The sequence below is a fragment of the Engystomops pustulosus genome, chromosome 9, assembly GCF_040894005.1.
Source record: "Engystomops pustulosus chromosome 9, aEngPut4.maternal, whole genome shotgun sequence".
In the NCBI taxonomy this organism is placed as follows: domain Eukaryota; kingdom Metazoa; phylum Chordata; class Amphibia; order Anura; family Leptodactylidae; genus Engystomops; species Engystomops pustulosus.
In genome coordinates, this window is record NC_092419.1 from 36,708,389 (window position 1) to 36,731,394 (window position 23,006).

General features: G+C 42.0%; 2 protein-coding genes across 4 annotated transcripts in view; one reads left to right on the top strand and one right to left on the bottom strand.

Moving 5' to 3' along the window:
* F9 (coagulation factor IX) overlaps positions 1-12,969 on the top strand; it is a 49,320-nt gene extending 36,351 nt beyond the window's left edge. The window contains exons 6-8 of the mRNA XM_072123143.1: positions 2,409-2,635; positions 10,232-10,349; positions 12,150-12,969. Of these exons, the coding sequence (XP_071979244.1) occupies positions 2,409-2,635; positions 10,232-10,349; positions 12,150-12,700 (896 nt within the window). The 3' untranslated portion in view covers positions 12,701-12,969. The remainder of the gene's footprint in view (positions 1-2,408; positions 2,636-10,231; positions 10,350-12,149) is intronic.
* Positions 12,970-18,338: 5,369 nt separating this feature from the next.
* The window catches only part of MCF2 (MCF.2 cell line derived transforming sequence), a 93,637-nt gene continuing 88,969 nt past the window's right edge, over positions 18,339-23,006 (bottom strand). For all 3 annotated transcript variants that reach the window (XM_072125930.1, XM_072125928.1, XM_072125931.1), the window contains 2 exons: positions 22,818-22,918; positions 18,339-18,912 (listed from right to left, as the gene is read on the bottom strand). In XM_072125930.1, the coding sequence (XP_071982031.1) occupies positions 18,872-18,912; positions 22,818-22,918 (142 nt within the window). In that variant the 3' untranslated portion in view covers positions 18,339-18,871. The remainder of the gene's footprint in view (positions 18,913-22,817; positions 22,919-23,006) is intronic.

A 23,006-nucleotide genomic window follows, 5' to 3' on the forward strand; every position in this document is an offset into this window, starting at 1 on the left:
ATTGAACCCCCCCTCCCCCTGTGGACACACTGACCACCCCTGCTGACACACTAAGCCCCCCCCCCCCACTGACACACTAACCCAGCCCCCCTCCCCCCGCGGACACACTGACCCCCCCGCCGACATTGGCCACCCCCCCCCCAGCGGACACACTGACTTCCCTCCGGGAAAGAAAAAAGAATTCACCTTTCCTGGTTCCCCCGGAGCAGCGCCTGCAGCTGTCTTCGGCCTGGGCCTCCCGTTCGCGCCGGGTCTGAAGCCGGCACACGTGATCCGATGACATCATCATGTGCGCCGGCTTCAGAGCCGTCGCAATCCCTGCGGAGCGCCACATCGTCGGTGAGTTCTAGATTCTGCCTCTATGCTGGGCTCCCGACCAGCGCAGCATAGAGGCAGAAAAGTGATCGATCCGGATGGTGATCAATTGTACCAGTGTCTTATAGGTACAATTGATCCGGGAGCCCGAGTGGGCCACTCCAGTACCCCGGGGCCCCGGCACTTGCCCGGGTTGGCCGGGTGCTGGCGCCAGGCCTGCTGCAGTATGTCAGTGTGATTGGTTTACCACATCCTGGTGGTAGATTTCCTTTAAAGGGTTTGTCCACTTTCAGCAAATAAGTAAAGTTATATGAAAAATTCTACAATTTTCCAATATACTTTCTGTAGCTATCTTACAGTTTTCTAGATCTCTGCTTGCTGTCATTCTATAGGAAACTTCATAGTTATTTTCCTGTGGATAGAAATCTGTCCATGGTCATGTGAAGTCACACAGGTGCATGGCTCATTATATCCCTGGTCATGTGATGTCACACAGGTACATGGCTCATTATATCCCTGGTCATGTGATGTCACACAGGTACATGGCTCATTATATCCCTGGTCATGTGATGTGACACAGGTGCATGGCTCATTATATCCCTGATCATATGATGTCACAAAGGTGCATGGCTTGTTATATCCCTGGACATGTGATGTTACACAGGTGCACTGCTCAGTGTATCCCTGGATATGTGATGTTACACAGGTGCACATCTCTGTATATCTCCCTGGTCATGTGAAGTTACACAGGTGCATGGCTTGTTATATCCCTGGACATGTGATGTCACACAGGTGCACTGCTCAGTGTATACCTGGACATATGATGTTACCCAGGTGCACATCTCTGTATATCTCCCTGGTCATGTGATGTTACACAGGTGCATGGCTTGTTATTTCTCTGGACATGTGATGTCACACAGGTGCACGGCTCAGTGTATCCCTGGACATGTGATGTTACACAGGTGCACGGCTCAATGTATCCCTGGACATGTGATGTTACACAGGTGCACATCTCTGTATATCTCTCTGGTCATGTGATGTTACACAGGTGCATGGCTTGTTATATCCCTGGACATGTGATGTTACACAGGTGCACGGCTCAGTGTATCCCTGGACATGTGATGTTACACAGGTGCACATCTCTGTATATCTCCCTGGTCATGTGAAGTTACACAGGTGCATGGCTTGTTATATCCCTGGATATGTGATGTCACACAGGTGCACTGCTCAGTGTATCCCTGGACATATGATGTTACACAGGTGCACATCTCTGTATATCTCTCTGGTCATGTGATGTTACACAGGTGCATGGCTTGTTATATCTCTGAACATGTGATGTCACACAGGTGCACGGCTCAGTGTATCCCTGGACATGTGATGTCACACAGGTGCATGGCTCAGTGTATCCCTGGACATGTGATGTCACACAGGTGCACGGCTCAGTGTATCCCTGGACATGTGATATTACACAGGTGCATGGCTCAGTATATCCCTGGACATGTGATGTTACACAGGTGCATGGTTTGTTATATCCCTGGACATGTGATGTTACACAGGTGCATGGCTCAGTGTATCCCTGGTCATGTGATGTTACACAGGTTCATGGCTTGTTATATCCCTGGACATGTGATGTCACACAGGTGCACGGCTCAGTGTATCCCTGGACATGTGATGTTACACAGGTGCACATCTCTGTATATCTCCCTGGTCATGTTATATCCCAGGACATGTGATGTCACACAGGTGCACGGCTCAGTGTATCCCTGGACATGTGATGTTACACAGGTGCAAATCTCTGTATACCTCCCTGGTCATGTGATGTTACACAGGTGCATGGCTTGTTATATCCCTGGACATGTGATGTTACACAGGTGCATGGCTCAGTGATGTTACATAGGTGCACACAGCTCTGATTACTCTGTGATACTAATGAGCCGCACACATTGATGATTCAGAGAGTATATTGAAAAATTACATAACTCTGCATCATAGAATCAATGTATCAATCATTTGCTGAATGTAGACAACGCTTTATGGGTGATCATGCTCCATCTAGTTCATTCCCTTATCATCATCTTGGTTTCTTATCACAGTACAATATCCATGCGGGAAGGTTACAGCACCAGAGGCTTTACCCAAAGACGTTACCCGATCTATCATCGATCTGGAGGACTTTAACTTCACCTCCATCATAAAACCAAACACCACGGAAAATAGCACATCAACGGAAGGTGCGGGTGACATTGTGCCTGCCACAGTGGATCCAAATGTCAGGATCGTTGGGGGGACGGACAGTCTGAAGGGAGAATTCCCGTGGCAGGTACAGTAATATGTCACATTATTCCACTGTCACAAGGCAGAGTCTACAGGGGAGGGAGGGGGAACTGGACTCAAATTGGGTTACTGGAAGCTGCTGCCTGCAGCCCCATTGTAAGATCTAAGTACAAATATATAAGTCATCCAGGTACACGATTCTTCCCTAATAATCTATGACTTTACCATCATTAACAGCACAGGTAGTGGGCATTTTGAAGTGGGGACCCCCATTTTAAGTACCAGCGAGGTTTAATTGCCAAGTTGTGGAGTTATACCCCCAATGCCACTAGGATACATTATATATATATATATATATATACCCATTGTAAAATCTGTAACATTCCCCCCAATAATAAGGTATAAAAACACATTATACATATTTAAAATACATCTTCCCTTATATGAGAAATGGGCACCTCAAAAGCCCCTAAGGCTCCTGGTCCCACCTTCTATACCCTTTATGTTGTGTCCTCACTGTAGTCAGCACAAGGAAAACAGCTAATTGAAGGTGGAAGAAGAATCTATTGTTGGGAGGGTCACATCCATTACATATCAGTGAAAAATTGTTAAAAAATTATTTTGTTTCATAAAAATTCCCATGCCAACGGTGTCTATTGCTGTAAATGTTGGCAATTTAACAATTATCTTTAAAATGAAACCAGAAGCATGGTTCTAGGTGCCATAGAGCCCACAATATGGGTGTCTGAAGTGATGATCCCACTCCAGCCTCTAAAAGTGACTCATCTCAGGCAAAAAGTCACCCTTCTCAGCTAATTTGCATACCACCTTACATGTAGTTTTCACATGACAAGATGGCATTCTAGAAGGGATATTCATACCGGAGGGGGCAAGTAGTTTGGGGGTGTAAAAGCTAGTGACAAACTCCTATTACAGACACAGATAAAGATCTTTCACTACATTATAGTTTGCGTCCCTTCAAGACATTGCTCTGCATCGTAGCTTTTCTTACTTACACGATAATACTTTGGTTCTTAAAGGGATGGTCTTAATGTATAATACTGCTATAATGACTCATCTCTGTGTCACTGAAAATCACACTGCCCATGTAATTTCCCTGCAAAATGACATTTGTGTAACGTTTTCCGCGGAAAAAAAATGTGTAGGAAGTAGGAAGCAAACGTAAGAAAGGTCAATGTGTCCTGAAAAAGATCATCATCATCCAATTTACCCAGAACATTTAATCTGTACAAGTTTTATCTGCTGGGAAAATGTATACAAAGCAGTGAAGGATATTTCCTACAGAAAACTGATAGAAAACTTGTACTGCCCTCTAGTGGATGAGTGTCTGCACTACACAATTATATTTGGCTTCTAGATGTTTTACCTAAAAATAGAAACAAATTAAAAAATAGATAAATATCAATATTTATAAATAGATTTATAAATAGATAAATAATAATTCTTAAACTATAGTGAACACTCACAGACAGACAGACAGATAGATGGAATAGATAGATAGATAGATAGATAGATGCATAGAAGATAGATAGATAGATAGATAGATACATAGATAGATACAAGATAGATAGATAGATATGAGATAGATAGATAGATAGATAGATATGAGATAGATAGATAGATATGAGATAGATAGATAGATAGATAGATAGATAGATAGATAGATGTTAAAGTACATTAAAGTACAGTAGCGAAGTTTCGGCTCCAGGGAGCCTTTTTCAAGCCTAGATGGATAGATAGATAGATAGATAGATAGATAGATAGATAGATGGATGGATGGATAGATGATATTTCTCCTGTTCCAGGCTTATTCTCCCCTTACACACATGACTTCTCTCAGTGTTGCACATTACATGACATTATCCCTTCTCGTTATCTCTTCTTCCCGTGTTGCTATTTTTATGCATATTGATCTCTTTGTTATACTACGTTGCCTTCATTTTCCACTCGTACAATTATACTTTTTTATTATCTTGCAGATAATAGTGCATTTTTCTCTGATGGCTGTAATTGGATGAGACATAAAGTCTCCTAATATTCCCATCATTTCAGACAAGTTAGCGTGACTTGGGTTTAGCATTCGTCTTTAGAGTTGAAATGGATTTTTTTTTTTAATTCATTACATCCAATATCAAAGTCTTGTTTTTCCACACATGGCGCAGCATGAATGCTTTGATTTCCTCTCTGTAATGGGTAACATAGTAGCGGTCTACAGATAACTGCACAATGAGACAGGATTCTACATTGTACAGTAGGCAGCTATCAAAATATCCAAGACTTATCTATAGATTTATTTATATGAGAAATTGATTGGGTATTTTAAAGGTTAAAAAGGTTATTATCTCATTAAGACAATCCGGGGCAATGTTCCCTATTATTGTGTATGTCACACAGGGTCCTATGCACATGATCCACCAAATATAAGCAGCTCCTCTGTGTATTATTATAACATAAAAGCCTACAATATCATAAAAATTGACAGCTCAGGCTGCCTTAAACACTCAGTCTGGACGTGCCCCCACTAAGGGCCATTTATACTTGACAATTATCAGGGTTTTCTTGTTTCTACACCTGACTGTTGTAAAATATATGATAAATGACTCCCAATGTGGGGAGAGTATTATAATTTAAGATCCTGTTACATCAGCAATATATTCCCCATGTATGTATTGGATCACATGAAATTACAGTATGTCTCCATGAACTTTTATTCCCCCCCCCCCCATCCTATATTGAGACTGCTGTGATTTTATGTGATCAGATACATACATGGGGTAGAGGTTGCTGATGTAACAGGACCTTAGATAACATCACTCTGGTTGGCATGGGACATTAGAAGGAGTAGATGGGAGGGGCTGGCTAAGCAGGACATGCCCCCTCAGATGCCAGGTAATATAACCTAAAGTTGATTTTATGGAGATGTAAGTAAAACCATTTTATCTAAAAAGGTGTCACCTAGTTAATAGCATTTCTTGGGAACCTGACACCAGCTGTATTTGTTAAACGGTGGCAGCAGGTTCCCTTTAATGTTATATTTCCATCATCATCTGCTGTGTAATTGACAATCTGGTGCTCTGACAAATCTTATGATGTAACATTATTCTATAGATCAACAATTATCATCTCCCAGAATATGAAATTACTTCTGATGGATTTGGAACAAGTTTTCCAAATTAATTTAGAAATCAATCCCTGCGGGGAAGTTTACTGTATTAATGAAGACTCCCTAGGATTAATCACTATCTAGTCTCCGAGGGAATCAACTGGAAGCTAAAATCCTCCGTAATTATCACTCCATGAATAGCTGAAATAAAACCAAAAAAATTATATAATCTCTTCTCTTACTCTCTGTGCTTCCACTTGAGAATTCAAAATCAACATTTCAATTTAAAGAGACCTGTCAACCGGAAATTTGGCACTAGGAGCAGCTTATTAAAGTACGGTAAGCAGCTCCTAGTGCTAGAACTAACGTGATAGAGTTATCAGAAACCTACAATAACTCTATCTAACTCCGCTGCAGAGTACAATAGAAACACCAGACTGCTCTCAAAGTGGTCTGGCGTATTCATGAGGGGGCGGGATTGTGGGCGGGATTAGGAGTGGTGAAATCACTGCCAAGCTATGAAGCGAGAGGGGGCAGTCCAGGGTAGAACCAGCCCCCCGGACCGCCTCCTCATGAATACGCTGGACCGCTTTGAGAGTGGTCTGGCATTTCTATTGTACTCTGCAGCAGTGTTAGATAGTGTTATCAGAGGTTTCCGATAATGTATCATTGTAACAATGCTGCATTAGTTTTAGCACTTACTTTAGTAAGCAGCTTCTAGTGCCAAATTTCCGGCTGACAGGACCTCTCTAAAGTCAGTCAGGGATGGGGATTTCAAAACTTTATGGACAAGAATGTAGAATAATTATAGATCTGATGAGTTTTGGGCTCCTGCACTTTGTGTATGTATCAGCAATACATTTGTAAATACTTTGAAAGCCTGAACTCACAGTACAGAATGGCTTCTACAGACATCGGGAGGGAATCCTTTTCAGAGAAGTGTCGGGCTTAGCGGAGAGCAGGGACCACGTCATCAGCTTCAGATCTCTATCCATATATGGTCTCTGCATCTCCTAGGGTTCCCCAGAGCAGACATCGGGCAGGGAATCCTTTTCAGAGAAGTGTCTGCTTAGCGGAGACGTCATCAGGCTCAGATCAGCATCTGCCCATATATGGGCTCCAGGGCTTCCCCAGACACAAGCTATTTATTTAATTAAATTACATAAAGTTTTGCCCAGGCTGAGATTCGAGCCTTAACTAACTGAGCTATAAGCCCAGTGATACAGAGCTCAGGATTTCTGGTAACTAAGAAGTGTTATCTGCCAGTGTTACACTGTGACACAGACTTAATGCACTGATATATAGAGAGGGATCTTCTCAGAGATTATTTGTGTTAATTATTGAAACTATTATTATTATTATAAATTTTATTATTATTATGGAGATGATTATTAATAATAGTAAAAATAATAATTATCATCTCAATAATAATAATAATTCTCCATAATAATAATAATAGTCTCAATAATTACAAAAATCTCTGAGAAGATCCCTCCCTATATACCAAGGCATTAAATCTGTGTCACAGTGTAACAGTAGTCACAGTTCTTAGTTACCAAAAGGATATAGCTCATTTGGTTGAGGCGCTGTGTCATTGTTGTACATGGACACTGCAGGTTCTGGGTTCAAATCCCAATGAGGATAATAATTTTTTTTTTTTATTGAGATGATTTTGATTATTATAATATGGCTAAAATTTGGGGCGTGGCCAGGGAGTGATTGGGGGTGTGGCTCAAAAATGTTGGGAGGTATGGTAGTAGTACTGTGCTGTGCCGATATATACAGGATAGGAGTAGTAGTAGTAGTGTGCTGTGGCCATATATACAGGAGAGTAGTGGTAGTACTGAGCTGTGCCCATATATACAGGATAGGAGTAGTAGCACTGAGCTGTTCCCATATATACTGGGTAGGAGTAGTAGCACTGAGCTGTGCCCATATATACAAAATAGGAGTAGTACTGAATGGTGCCCATATATACAGGATAGAGGTAACAGTGATAATCTGTGCCCATATATACAGGATAGGAGTAGTAGTACTGAGCTGTTCCCATATATACAGGATAGGAGTAGTAGCACTGAGCTGTTCCCATATATACTGGGTAGGAGTAGTAGCACTGAGCTGTGCCCATATATACAAAATAGGAGTAGTACTGAATAGTGCCCATATATACAGGATAGAGGTAACAGTGATAATCTGTGCCCATATATACAGGATAGGAGTAGTAGTACTGAGCTGTTCCCATATATACAGGATAGGAGTAGTAGCACTGAGCTGTTCCCATATATATATACTGGGTAGGAGTAGTAGCACTGAGCTGTCCCCATATATACAGGATAGGAGTAGTACTGAATGGTGCCCATATATACAGGATAGAGGTAACAGTGATAATCTGTGCCCATATATACAGGATAGGAGTAGTAGTACTGAGCTGTTCCCATATATACAGGATAGGAGTAGTAGCACTGAGCTGTTCCCGTATATACTGGGTAGGAGTAGTAGCACTGAGCTGTGCCCATATATACAAAATAGGAGTAGTACTGAATGGTGCCCATATATACAGGATAGAGGTAACAGTGATAATCTGTGCCCATATATACAGGATAGGAGTAGTAGTACTGAGCTGTTCCCATATATACAGGATAGGAGTAGTAGCACTGAGCTGTTCCCATATATACTGGGTAGGAGTAGTAGCACTGAGCTGTGCCCATATATACAAAATAGGAGTAGTACTGAATGGTGCCCATATATACAGGATAGAGGTAACAGTGATAATCTGTGCCCATATATACAGGATAGGAGTAGTAGTACTGAGCTGTTCCCATATATACAGGATAGGAGTAGTAGCACTGAGCTGTTCCCATATATACTGGGTAGGAGTAGTAGCACTGAGCTGTCCCCATATATACAGGATAGGAGTAGTACTGAATGGTGCCCATATATACAGGATAGAGGTAACAGTGATAATCTGTGCCCATATATACAGGATAGGAGTAGTAGTACTGAGCTGTTCCCATATATACAGGATAGGAGTAGTAGCACTGAGCTGTTCCCATATATACTGGGTAGGAGTAGTAGCACTGAGCTGTCCCCATATATACAGGATAGGAGTAGTACTGAATGGTGCCCATATATACAGGATAGAGGTAACAGTGATAATCTGTGCCCATATATACAGGATAGGAGTAGTAGTACTGAGCTGTTCCCATATATACAGGATAGGAGTAGTAGCACTGAGCTGTTCCCATATATACTGGGTAGGAGTAGTAGCACTGAGCTGTCCCCATATATACAGGATAGGAGTAGTACTGAATGGTGCCCATATATACAGGATAGAGGTAACAGTGATAATCTGTGCCCATATATACAGGATAGGAGTAGTAGTACTGAGCTGTTCCCATATATACAGGATAGGAGTAGTAGCACTGAGCTGTTCCCATATATACTGGGTAGGAGTAGTAGCACTGAGCTGTCCCCATATATACAGGATAGGAGTAGTACTGAATGGTGCCCATATATACAGGATAGAGGTAACAGTGATAATCTGTGCCCATATATACAGGATAGGAGTAGTAGTACTGAGCTGTTCCCATATATACAGGATAGGAGTAGTAGCACTGAGCTGTTCCCATATATACTGGGTAGGAGTAGTAGCACTGAGCTGTCCCCATATATACAGGATAGGAGTAGTACTGAATGGTGCCCATATATACAGGATAGAGGTAACAGTGATAATCTGTGCCCATATATACAGGATAGGAGTAGTAGTACTGAGCTGTTCCCATATATACAGGATAGGAGTAGTAGCACTGAGCTGTTCCCATATATACTGGGTAGGAGTAGTAGCACTGAGCTGTCCCCATATATACAGGATAGGAGTAGTACTGAATGGTGCCCATATATACAGGATAGAGGTAACAGTGATAATCTGTGCCCATATATACAGGATAGGAGTAGTAGTACTGAGCTGTTCCCATATATACAGGATAGGAGTAGTAGCACTGAGCTGTTCCCATATATACTGGGTAGGAGTAGTAGCACTGAGCTGTGCCCATATATACAAAATAGGAGTAGTACTGAATGGTGCCCATATATACAGGATAGAGGTAACAGTGATAATCTGTGCCCATATATACAGGATAGGAGTAGTAGTACTGAGCTGTTCCCATATATACAGGATAGGAGTAGTAGCACTGAGCTGTTCTCACATAAATACAGGGTAGGGGAGTTGTCAAACATGTATTACCATAGAGAACAGAGCCAGGCCTCGCTAGCCGCGGCAAAGGGACACAGATACAGCTGAAAGCTTGTCAGTGGGTCCCTCAAAGTCCGGGGCCCCAGAGCCACTACTTACCCTGCCCCCGACCTCTGCATAGGACGTATATGTAGCAACCAATGTAGCTGTGGACAAAGAGGTGCAAGCATTCTGCTTATTTCCAGTTACAGATTAGCCTTTTTAAAAAATCTGGGAATAATGTTACTCAGTTATACTATAATTAATCATACTATGTTTTTTTACAGGTTCACATTGTCAACAAAAACGGTGAAGGCTTCTGTGGTGGATCCATTGTGAATGAAAAATGGATAGTAACTGCAGGTCACTGCTTCCTCACTGCTGATGAATTCTCAGTAGTTACAGGTAAAATGCAATTTATATAATTAAAGAAAATGACATGTGCCGCACCACCGACATGTCCAGCCTTCTCCCTGTAAGATGTCTTTCCCATAGTTAAAGGGGTGTTCCCATCTGGGCATTCACATTTAATTTAATTCATTTGCCATATGTAAACATTTCTTAAATTGGATGTCATTAAAAAAATGTTCCAGTGTGAAGATAATTTCTCATAAATGTAGTCATGTTATCCCTTAGAAATGAGATAGCTTCCTCGGATACGACCACCTCACATTTTGGCTGCAGTGGCCAGACATCCACTATTGAGTCCTGTCTGACCTCCTGGATTCAGCAATCATAACCACAGGACGGCTGTGGGACCTGTAGTAACTCTGGGTATTTCATATACAAAAACCTTTTGTTTCTTTGTGCCATCCCTCCAGCAGAGGAGGTTGTATCCAAAATTTTAAAAAGCCAATTTAAAATCTTTTTATTTTTTCCTGGGGAGTCTATGGGGCACATTTACTTACCCGGTCCTGTCATGATCCCCGATCCAGACTGTCCGAGTAAATAAGCCGCTATATCAGCAATAAAAAATGGGGGTTCCATTAAAGATTTTTAAGTCAAGATTTTTTATGAGGCTAGAGGGCCAAGTTTGATATCATCAGATAGATTTTTGAAAAATATTTGACGTATATTTTTCACAAATACAGTTGCAGGTTCCCATAGAGCCCTAATAACTACGAGCTTTTTACACCTTTTTAGCTAAAACATTGTTTGTCTCAGATCCCAAAAAGTCATTTTATAAACTTACCTTGCATAAGTTAGAGGGCATTGAGGGAGTGTGGCCTCCTCTGGATGACATCACCTCAGGTCCTTTAGCCCCTAACATTAGCAAACTGTACACCATGCATACATCTGATCAGATAAAATCACAGCATGCCTGCATGGAGGTATGGAGTGGAGTAGAAGTCTACAGAGGCTGCTGTGATCAGAAATATGCATGGGGTACAGATTGCTTATGTTCAGAGGCAATGTGAGACGATGTCGCTCTGGATTAAGCCAGGGGATGCCACTCCCCTTCACTGATTTGGCTGTATATAAGGTAAGTTTATGATTTATGGGGATCTGAGATTAACAATTTTTAGCTAAAAGATTTTAGCTAAAAGAAGGGGGTCAGTTAATAAAGCTCTGTAGGAACCTGCCACTCGCTATATATGTGAAAATGTGGTGACAGGTTCTCTTTAAGGTTTTAATTGGCCAGACAACCCCTTTAAATAACACAACTATGATTTGGCAGCTTGATAGCCCTTATATATACCATTTTAAGATCCTTTTAAAGATAGACGGCAACATGGAATCTTGTTATAGGTCCGATCACATTGGGGCAGATTTACTTACCCGGTCCATTCGTGATCCAGCGGCGCGTTCTCTGCGGTGGATTCGGGTCCGGCCGGGATTCACTAAGGTAGTTCCTCAGACGTCCACCAGGTGGCGCTGCTGCGCTGAAGTTCCCCACGAGGCCCGCCGGAATGCATTCAAGTTCACTGGCCTATTCCTGGTGAAGGTAAGCGCGAGTCCCGCAACACTTTTTTTTTTTTAATGCGGCGGTTTTTCCGAATCTGTCGGGTTTTCGTTCGGCCACGCCCCCCGATTTCCGGCGCGTGCGCCAAAAACCCGGGGCAATACAAGGAAAATCGTCGCCAAAACGGAAATATTTGGGTAGCACGTCAGGAAAACGCGAATCGGGCCCTTAGTAAATGACCCCCATTGTTTTTAAGGCGCATTCTATATCTTATTCCTACATCATTTTTTCCTTTTCAACAGGAGAACATAACACTGAAGTCAAGGAAGGAACTGAGCAAAAACTAAAAATAAAACGAATTGTTCCTCATCCAACCTATAACGCAACCAAAAGCAAATACAATAATGACATAGCACTTGTAGAGCTGGCAGAGCCCATCAAACTCAATGACTATGCTCGGCCCATCTGCGTTGGACATAGAGATTTCACGGACAAACTGCTGAGAACCTCTTCGCACAGCTGGGTGACCGGATGGGGGCATGTGAGATACTTAGGAAGACCTACTATAACTCTGCAGAAGCTGGCGGTGCCCTACATTGACCGAGCCAACTGCAAGAAGTCAAGCCGATTTTTTATATCCAAAACTATGTTCTGTGCTGGATATTCGGATCAAGAAAAAGACTCTTGCCAAGGAGATAGTGGGGGTCCACATTCCTCCGAATATAGAAGTATTTGGTTTCTAACAGGAATTACCAGCTGGGGGGATAAGTGCGCAGAGAAAGACAAATATGGAGTATACACTCGAGTTTCCCAATTCACTGATTGGATACTGAGTACTACAAAGCTCACCTAATCCATGGGATCATCCCGAAAGATGCTTTCTATTTTTGGCTTTGGCACTCATGGAAGTCTGCCTCTTATAAAACAGTATGATTCATCGTGAAATCTTTCATTTTAGCCAAGAAAATTAAAAATTGCTTGGATTATCAGCTAAATAGTATGTTGTAGATAACTCTCCATAATCCATGGCCATAGTACAATATGTAAGATGAGAACTGTAGGAGTAGTTCTTTTTGATGGAAAATATTCAGTATTATTTAGTAAAATTTATGTTGTTCCTTTCATTGGATGTTGAAACCAGACTTAAAGTGACAATTACCTCAGTTTAAAGTTAAAGGAAATCTACCAACAAAATCCAGCATGATAATCCAGGGACACTTACACGTAGAGCCAGGCACCGTGACTGTGGTTATCTTCTTATATGTTTTATCCATGGCCTCCTAAAATAAACTTTTAAAATTATGCTAATGAGACAAGCAGGCTCCTGTGGGGGTTACCAGAGGCCCTGTGTGCTGCAGCTTCCCATGCTGTTACACTGTGCAATGAGCACTTCCCCCTCCCAATGTGTGAGATAACAGCAGGGAGAGAGAAGGGGAAGGGCTGTGGGAACAAAGGGAGAGACAGTGTAACTGCCATTAAAGCTAGAGCATGGAGGGGAGTGATAAGAAGATAAGAAATGTCTCTGTAATCATGCTTTATTTTGAAGATAGATTTCCTTTAAAGGGGTTCTCCATATTGTTATCATTGACAAACAATCTTTAAGGGAAATGCTGACTTCTGATATTCCTATTTGCTAGAGTTTCAATTTAGACAAAGTTGTGAACAACCCCTTAGAACGTATTTGGTATATAACAGTAGTTTTCAGGGCACGACAACAATAAATATTTCATATTTCATTGTGTAGAAATACTACTTTTCCTAAAGAAAACCTGTGCTGTCCGGTCACCTGCTTTGACACTACTACTAGCACCTATAGGCAGGGTATATGGAATTATGTACCTAAACTAACAGCATTACCAATAAAAAAAATCACCTCCAAAGTCATATGCAAATGAGATGAAAAGAGTCACTATTTGCCTGAAATTAGTAACTTTTAGAGGCTGGAGGGGAGCATCACTTCAGATGCCAATATCTTGGGCTCTTTAGCAGCTAGAACCATGGTTCTGGAGTCATTGTAAAGATGAGAATCTTTTAAAATGCATCAGGGATGTAGCCAATTGGGTTTGCAAAGTTGTTTGTATAGGTTAATTGGCAAGATCTAACATAAAAAAGGGATTGCTGGTAAGATATTTCATACTCTATATGAGGGGTCTGCTACTTTGGTGGTGCAAAAGCTGCTGCTCCTGTCCCTTCCAATATACAGGCAGCATGTTATGTGGGAGGAAGAGCTGAGCAGATAAAGATAAGGGCGATTGATCAGAAGGGTCTGAGAGCAGAACTGTTCTAGTTGCTTATGGCAACCAATAAGAGCTCAGCTTTCATTTTCCCACAGCTGCTTATAAAATTAATGCTGAGCCCTAATTGGCTTGGAAGCTAGAGCAGACACTTCTATTAAATCTTACCCATAGTTATGAGTATGGCCACCCACAGGTGGATTAAAATGCTGGCCCCGATCGTGGGCATTACCACCGGGAGGTTGGTTCGTCCCAAACTTTGAGGGTCAGGTCCACTCAACACTATTACTCATAGTCATTAACTGAGTAGGACTGTATAGAGGTGCTGTATACTGTAATAATCAGGGGTTCATGAGGTTCCTGCTCCAGCATCAGTAAACCCTGTATAGTGTAACTTGCACTAGTTGTTCTATCCATGAAAAGTAATATAAACTTTCTTAAAATCCTTAACCTGTAGAAATCTATGTAAATCTATGTAAAAGCAATAATGTATTTTATCATTTGATCAGAGCAGAGAACTGTGGAAGGAAACAAATGATTCTGTATTTTAGAAAATATAATACATTGGGGCAGATTGACTTACCCGGTCCGTTCGCGATCCAGCGGCGCATTCTCTGCGCTGGATTCGGGTCCGGACGGGATTCATCATGGTAGTTCCTCCGCCGTCCACCAGGTGGCGCTGCTGCGCTGAAAAGCATCTGAACGCGCTGGAGTTCACCGGGCCGGACCAAGTGAAGGTAAGTGCGTCCCAAGCGACACATTTCTTTTTTTAAATGTGGCAGTTTTTCCGAATCCGTCGGGTTTTCGCTTGGCCACGCCCCCCGATTTCCATTGCGTGCATGCCGGCGCCGATGCGCCACAATCCGATAGCGTGCGCCAAAATCCCGGGGCAATACAGGGGAAATCGGAAATATTCGGGTAACACGTCAGGAAAACGCGAATCGGGCCCTTAGTACATGACCCCCATTATGTTTATTCTTTCTATTACAAACCACCCAATCCATTATAGAAAGTTCAATGATCCTGCAAGTGACCGAAGACCTATCAAGCCATTTTACCTCTAATCTATGTGTCATTGCTACTGACATGTCTGGGTGTGGGCTGTGGCTGTGACATGTAATTACCAATCTGACGAGTTGTAATCAATAATTCATTATGTGACACCATAAATCAATGCAATATCCTCAGTAGATAGTCAGTTGGGTAGGCTAGCTGGTGACCATGGCAATAAGTGTTACCATTTTGTTTACAATAGATTAAACCATGACTTTTGTTTATGTATATACAGGCAGTCCCCTACTTAAGAACACTCGACTTACATACGACCCCTAGTTACAAACGGACCTCTGGATATTGGTAATTTATTGTACTTTAGTCCTAGGCTACAATAAACAGCTGTAACAGTTATTTAATGTGTCTGTAATGAAGCTTTAGTAAATGGAGGAAAAGAGAAAAGGATGCACCTATATGGCAAAAAAATATATCAAACTTTATTAAATATGAAAAAGGATATACATACAAAAAGACACAGAACAATAAAAACAGTTAAAAGCTGTGCTACACAGAGCACAATCAACCCCCCTTTTTTAAGGGTATGGGATGGAAATCCCAACCCCGGGGAAACCCACAGCTGTCCAACAACACCCCACCTAAAAATAAACAATTTTTTTGCACTTTGGCACACCATTGCAGTGCCGTTCCCTAGCTTTTATGGAGACTAATGAAGCTTTAGTGTTAATATTGATTCTTATGACAACCCAACATTTTTAAAATCCAATTGTCACAGAGACCAAATAAGTTCTGGCTGGGATTACAATGATAAAATATACAGTTCCGACTTACATACAAATTCAACTTAAGAAAAAACCTACAGACCCTATCTTGCATGTAACCCGGGGACTGCCTGTATTCACACTTATCAACAGGTTGCATGGGGCTGTCCACGTTAGTAAACTTAAAGGGCTATTCCGTGAATATGAAAGTCTTATACAAAAACCCATGATCCTATGAATAAATGAATGCAACAAAACTCAATATCATTAGTTACAAAATGGAGCTTAAATAGTTTGATTTTATGGTTCACAAAATTTTTTAGCCTCTCTAAAGTTATCACCAAGATGGCTAAAAACTGGAAACTACAAGTCCCATGATCCTTTAGTTGTCAGTTACTCCTCCTATCTCTTATACTCTGGTCCCAGTGATGATCTAACAGATATTTTTGCTCTGTTACAATAGTAATGATGTGTAACTGCCATCACCACAACACTGGCCATACTGGATGCTCAGCAACCAACCAACTACAGCCAAACATAGTGGTGATCACATGACCTGCCCAGGCAGCTGCAGGACATGTGATGTGGACATGTGACCAGCGGCCATATTGTGTCCTGTGTCCGCTCTGCAAGGAACCAAGCGGAGGAAATTAACGGACTGATAAAAGGGCCAGGAGCATTTTCTGCTAAGGGGAGCAAAATTTTAAATAACAACTAATTACATATTAGCTTATATTTCAAGGACCTATCTATATGAATTATGCTGATTCCTGGAATACCCTTTTAATTAAAACCTCTATAGGAGTATGAGAAAGTATAGAGGGGCACTATTAAGGACCTTTGTATGAAAGGGGTATGGTGAAGGGAGTGTATTTACTCTTAGGATAGTGACGATGCAGCTTTATAATTGCAAAGGTGGTGCTCAAACTTATAGAGACAAAGTTCAGTTCTGAATTCTTCAACATGAACAGGATAAATCAGAGGAAAGAAAAGTTGGCACTCACCGCTTATTTGAAACTTCTTTCTTTATTATTTCATCTTAAAATGGCATACACAACAGCAGAGGGTGTGTCTTTATACAGGGACGAGTCGTTTTGCACTCATCCTAGTGCTTCATCTTGCCTCATCTGACTTACAAACCAGGTTTCTCTTGCTGGAGGACTCAGTGCATCCTTGCTCAGTGTAGTTCCACATTTTGGCAGTGGTGATGCTGTAAGAAACAGAGCAACAGCTGCTGCTTCATCCCCAAACACATCACCCAGCGGCATAGCACTGCTCTATATACCATATTTTTCAGAATACATTTAGCAAGAAAAATTGTGGTAAAAAGTCCCTTATAGTGAGAAGATCAGGAGGGACTGGCAGTGCTGGATCCATCACTGTCCTGGAGATTGGGTGATGCACTTCACATGATCTCTCCTTCTCCTGGCCATCCCAGCATTAGTATGCAGGACCCAGAGTGATATCAGTAGCATGTGACTGATCACATGCTTCCTGCATCAATGGAAGGTCCTTAAACTCTTTCATGCTACATAGGGATGGGGTCAGAGATAAGTTGTGGCTGGGACTGAGTATGAGGAAGAGCTCTTAGATCTAGCAGAGATGACTGTGTTCACTTGGGTGATTGTATGTGGCAGAGCTGAGTGAGTGAATGTAGCAATAGGTGTGTGTGAGTGATTGGTTGGTTGTAGCAGTGCTGTGTGTGAGTAATTGGTTGTAGCAGTGCTGTGTGTGAGTGTCTGGTTGTAGCAGACCTGTATGTAAATAAAATCCTGTAGCAGCATTATGTGTCTGTGAATGAATGAATGGATGTAGCAGAGTTGTGTCTTATTGAATTGATGTAGCAAAGCTGTGGGTGAGTGTATGGAATTTAGCAGAGCTATGTATGAGTGAATGGATGTAGCAAAACTGTGCATGAGTGTATGGATGTAGCAAAACTGTGTACGAGTGTATGGATGTAGCAGAGCTGTGTATGAGTGTATGGATGTAGCAGAGCTGTGTCTGAGTATGGATGTAGCAGAGCTGTGTATGAGTGTATGGATGTAGCAGAGCTATTTATGAGTGTATGGATGTAGCAGAAAAGCCTGAAAAATATGGTAAAACATTTTCCAAAGTAGATAAGTCCCTTATATTTTTATTTAAAACGTATCCAAGTTTTTGCACTTTTATAGTATGATAATTGATGATCATCATCACAACAACATATATTCCAAGAGCAACACAAATTACACCTTATTTTCTTATTTTCTGCCATATTTCCTTCCCTTTAGGTGACCACCCACCTAATAGATAGCTATTCTTTCCAACACCCTAAACTCATTCACTCTTTTCTTGGGAAAGTGTGCCTGTATTCTTAATGAGGGGTTGAATAAGCCTTGATTCCTCTGATGTGACTTCTATCCCGTCAGCTTGATCCTGGATGTCATTGACCCTTCTCTACAATGCAAAATCATCAGGTTCAGTAGAAATCATAGGAAAACAAAAATCAGGGAAGAACAAGATTTTATTGCAGTTTGTCACATAACACCATAAAGCAGGTAGTGGCAACAATGGAGAATGTTCAATATCAACCTGGTCCAGTTTATACAAAGAAGCTCAACTTCAAGCTGTTGCCTCACGAGAAGCCTCATCAAGACACGAGGGGAATAAAGTGCAGGCGTTTTACTCAAAAACAGTAAAACGCGTTGAGAGCTTGGAATGGATTTTCTACAAATGTCAGCGCTTATATATTTACATCAAGTTAAAAACATTTCATTAGCCAAGATGAAAAAAATCATGACGTGGTACTAAGGAGCATGGTAAAAATGGAAGTTTCCAATGTACAACAACCTTCTTACAAAATGAGGTTCTTAAAAGTGTCCCTTGTCCACTTGAAAAATGTCTCTGAGCTGTAGACGATGGTCACAGATGGTGTCGTAGGATGAGATTGCTTGTAATATTGACATGTAACAGTGCTTCCGACAACAGTGTTTCAGCAACCCCCATGGATCGGTGTTGTGGGCCTATGTACAGGGTGCTTCAAGGCGAGCTTAGCTTCCTTGTGTTACACAGAGCAGCATCTGGGAAAAAGAATCAGAGATGAAAGGGGTGCAAGTCCTTAAACTTCATTCCGCAACCAACTAAGAGGCCAAACATACTATCTATAGAGTATTGGATTAATAGCGGAACAACATAGGTACGGGTTAGGGTCCCCCCATCTACCCCCCCTCTCACCATTTAACACCCACGATCAGAGAAGGCAACAATCGTGGGTCTTAACTCTTTAAATGCCCCAAGAAACGCCACCGGGGGCATTCAAATGCCGATAGAAGTCATTACTCCCAAAGGATGTCACATGTGCCGCCGGCTATTTAACTGCTTCCGGCAACTTAAACATTTAAGACCTCTGGCGTGGTAATTGGCAGCAATTAGATTCGATCCCCTGACCCAACCTCCTATTTTGTGGATCAGGTTCATCACTAATCATAGGTCCCTTAAAAGCCATCTACTGTCAGATGTCCTCTTCTTTCACCATTAAAGCTGCTGAGTAGATTCTAGCAGCATCATAAGTTCTACAGAGGGTCTCGACTTAAGGAGACACAATTTACAGATGACTCCTAGTTACAGTCAGACCTCCTTGCCCACTGTGCCAAATGGTGAAGCTGTCCCAGGCTGCAATGATCAGCTGTAAGGTGTCTGTAATTAAGTTTTATTGATAATCCTTGTTCCCATGATAGCAAAACATTTAAAATATCCAATTGTCACAAGAACTGTTACAATTCCTGTTCAAACTTACATACAAATTCAATTTACGAACAAGCCTAAAACACTTATCTTGTACGTAACCCAGGGACTGCCCGGATATGCTTATTAGGAGCTCTGCTTCTTTACTTCTAAAATGAATTTATGTAGCAAGTGCTTTGGGGGCATCACCAGAGCCTCTCCAGGCACCAGTGTCTCTGGCTTATACTTGCCCCCTTACACACTTCTCCCCCGCCTCCCTGCTCCCTCACCACTCTATGCCAGAAATATTGCAGCAGCACGTAGCTAATATTTACTGCTACTGCATGGCGCCAGAGAAGTGCTTTAACTGACAGATTCAGGTTACCCCCTCAAAGCACGTGTGCTTCATTAGCATAACAGCAAAATCTAGATATCTAAAATCTGCAGATTGTAATGTGTGTGTAAGTGTGATGGACAGGACCTTACGATAGTATTCTTGAATGTAAGATTAAGGTCATGGTCATGGACAGTTAGAGATCACATGACCCTCTATCTGCAGCCATTTTATGGACAGGAATGTCCGGCTGATGAGGTAAAAGACAGGAGGCTTCACTTTACATATCAAAAAAGTGGAGCAGAACTATTAATAGATGTATACAGGCAGTCCTCGGGTTAAATACAAGATAGGGTCTGTAGGTTTGTTCTAAAGTTGAATTTGTATGTAAGTCGGAACCGTATATATTATCATTGTAATCCCAGCCAGAACTTTTTTGGTCTCTGTGACAATTGGATTTTAAAAATGTTGGGTTGTCATAAGAATCAGGATTAACAATAAATCTTCATTACAGACACCTATGATAACTGTTATAGCTGATTATTGTAGCCTAGGACTAAAGTATAATAAATTACCAAAATCCAAAGGTCTGTTTGTAACTAGGGGTCGTATGTAAGTGGAGTGTTCTTAAGTAGGGGACTGCCTGTATTGGTAAATTACCTAATATCCTGCCCCCCAGACTTACACACATATTACAAAAGCATGAGGTAAAGTAGACAACCCCTTTAAAAACTCTATATAACCTTTTCAGGTGCTTTGTGTTCTCTTCCTGGTGGACGTACTGCCCACACCTCTGCTTTAATTTAAAACAAATTTAATCCTGATTCCAGCCATAGCACCACTGGCCTAGGCTTTAAATACTGTTAACCCATTGTTCTTTGCATAATAAGGTCATTTTATTAATCTCTATTCTACAGTCGTGAAGGACACAGAATAAGTGTAACTAATTAAACACAAAGGGATGACAACTACAATGTGAGGTGGAAAGAGCAGGATATGAGCTTTCCCCTTAATCACATAGTATCTCACTATACATCTAGATACTCTGCTAGGGCACAATAGAGCAGAGTAACACAGAAACCTTATCTCTACTGATACTATGTGTAGTGTTGGCTTAGTGGGAGGAAAGTCGAAATCTATTGTAATAAGTAAAATTAACTATCAAGATTGGCGATAAGGGCCTGGGGCCATGAAATCCCACAATTCTGTATGTATTTTATGTATGAAATTAAAAGTGCCACATGTTAACCAGTATATTATGATAAACTACTACAGTACATATAATTTTGAACGGCTACAGGGAAATTAACCTTTTTTTTTTAAATTAAGCAATAATGAACTTTGTCTTTGATCCCTTACTTGGGCACTAAAAATATTCTGACAAATCATATTTAGACCCGAGAAAGCATCAAACTCAGCACAGCATGAATTGTTATTTATAAACTACGCCCATGGGCCTAACTTGAGAGGGTGCAGATGGAGCACTTGCAATCGTGTCCAGGAGGTTCAGGGGGCCCATAAGGTGTCATTTTCCCTTATGAGAAGACTTGTACTATGTCACAGGTGCTCCCGCGATCCATGTTGTGGATTGTGGGTACACCTGTGCTCCGCTGCCTGCTGATCCCCGTCCCTCTGCCCTCACTTACCTCTCCTGGCTCCTGTCTGTGCTCCGGCTCCCGGCGTGTAGGCAGCACACTTCCTCCCTGCAGTTGCGTGCTCCCATAGCTAGAGGGCGTGCGCGTGGACTTCTCAAGCCTTAAAGGGCCAGCGTCCTCCTGATTGGCTCCTGCTAATCCGGCTCGCCCTTATAATCCGGTACCTCCCTTCTCTCCCTGCCGGATGTTCTCCTAGGATTTCCTATGGTTTCCATACCAGGCTTCCCTAAGCCGTTCCTTTGGAAGAGAAAGCCAATTAGTGTTTCCAGATGCTTTCTGTGTTCCTGTGTCTCTCCAACGTTCCCAAATGCTCCTGGTGTGTCCTGTCTTCCAGCGTTTCCAGACGTCTCCGTGTCTCCTGTCTCCAGCGTTCCCATACGCTCCTGGTGTTCCTGTCTCCAGCGTTTCCAGACGTCTCCGTGTCTCCTGTCTCCAGCGTTCCCATACGCTCCTGGTGTTCCTGTCTCCAGCGTTACCAGTGTTCCTCCGTGTTCCTGTCTCCATTGTTACCAGGGTACCTCTGCTCCTGCCATCCTGTGTCAAGTCTTCAGTTTGCCTCCGTGCTTCCTGCTGTGCCTCCCAGGGTTCCAGTCCAGCGGTGTCTTCAGTCCGTGCCAGCGTTACCAGTGTTCCTCTGTGTTGCTGCTGTCATCCCAGGCTTGGACTGTTTCCTGCACACCTCTGTACCTTGGCTGCCACCGTGGGCCTCATACCACCGCCCGTGGTGGTCCAGAGGGTCCACTGGTCCACAGACTCCTCCCTCTGGACTTTTCCCATAGAGACTTTTAGTTCTGTTGTCTGTGTGACCCTTTATATACAATAAACCATATGTTATAGCCCGGGGTCTGGCACAGACTTTACACTGGGGCCAATCAACTTCAAGTTATGCCACTGGCCACTCCCCCTTTTATGTCATGGGCACCGTACCAATAAAAAGAATCATATGTAATCATATGTGAGGGCCAAGTATGGAAACATAATTCCAGGCTCAGGGGATTAAAATACCCTCCCGAAATTGCAAGAGGTCTCTGCTTTTTTCAGCAGAATGTGCAGGAGAGCTTATATGTTCTAAATACTAAATGAAAGACAGACAGAATGGACTAAACACACCAAAATTCTTCTCACTGGCAACCTGACACCTACCCTACTCCTATAAGGTATAAAGGGTATTTAATTTTTATTTTAAAGGGTTTTTTGGTAAAAATATTCAAATATTAAGATAACAGCCAACATAAAATACAGATGAATGTACTTGCACCCCTCTAAGTGTTACCTGTTATTTTGGATGCCCGCATCCTACATTCACCAATGATGATCTGCAAGTTGTTTCCATGAATCCATCCTTCTTTTTTTCTGTTCAAATTCTTTACCAGCCTATTATCAGAAAGCAATCGATGAAGAACCAAAGGGCTACATTTCTCTATGATATCAATCTAACAAGTCACTTGGCTCAATTTTAAGG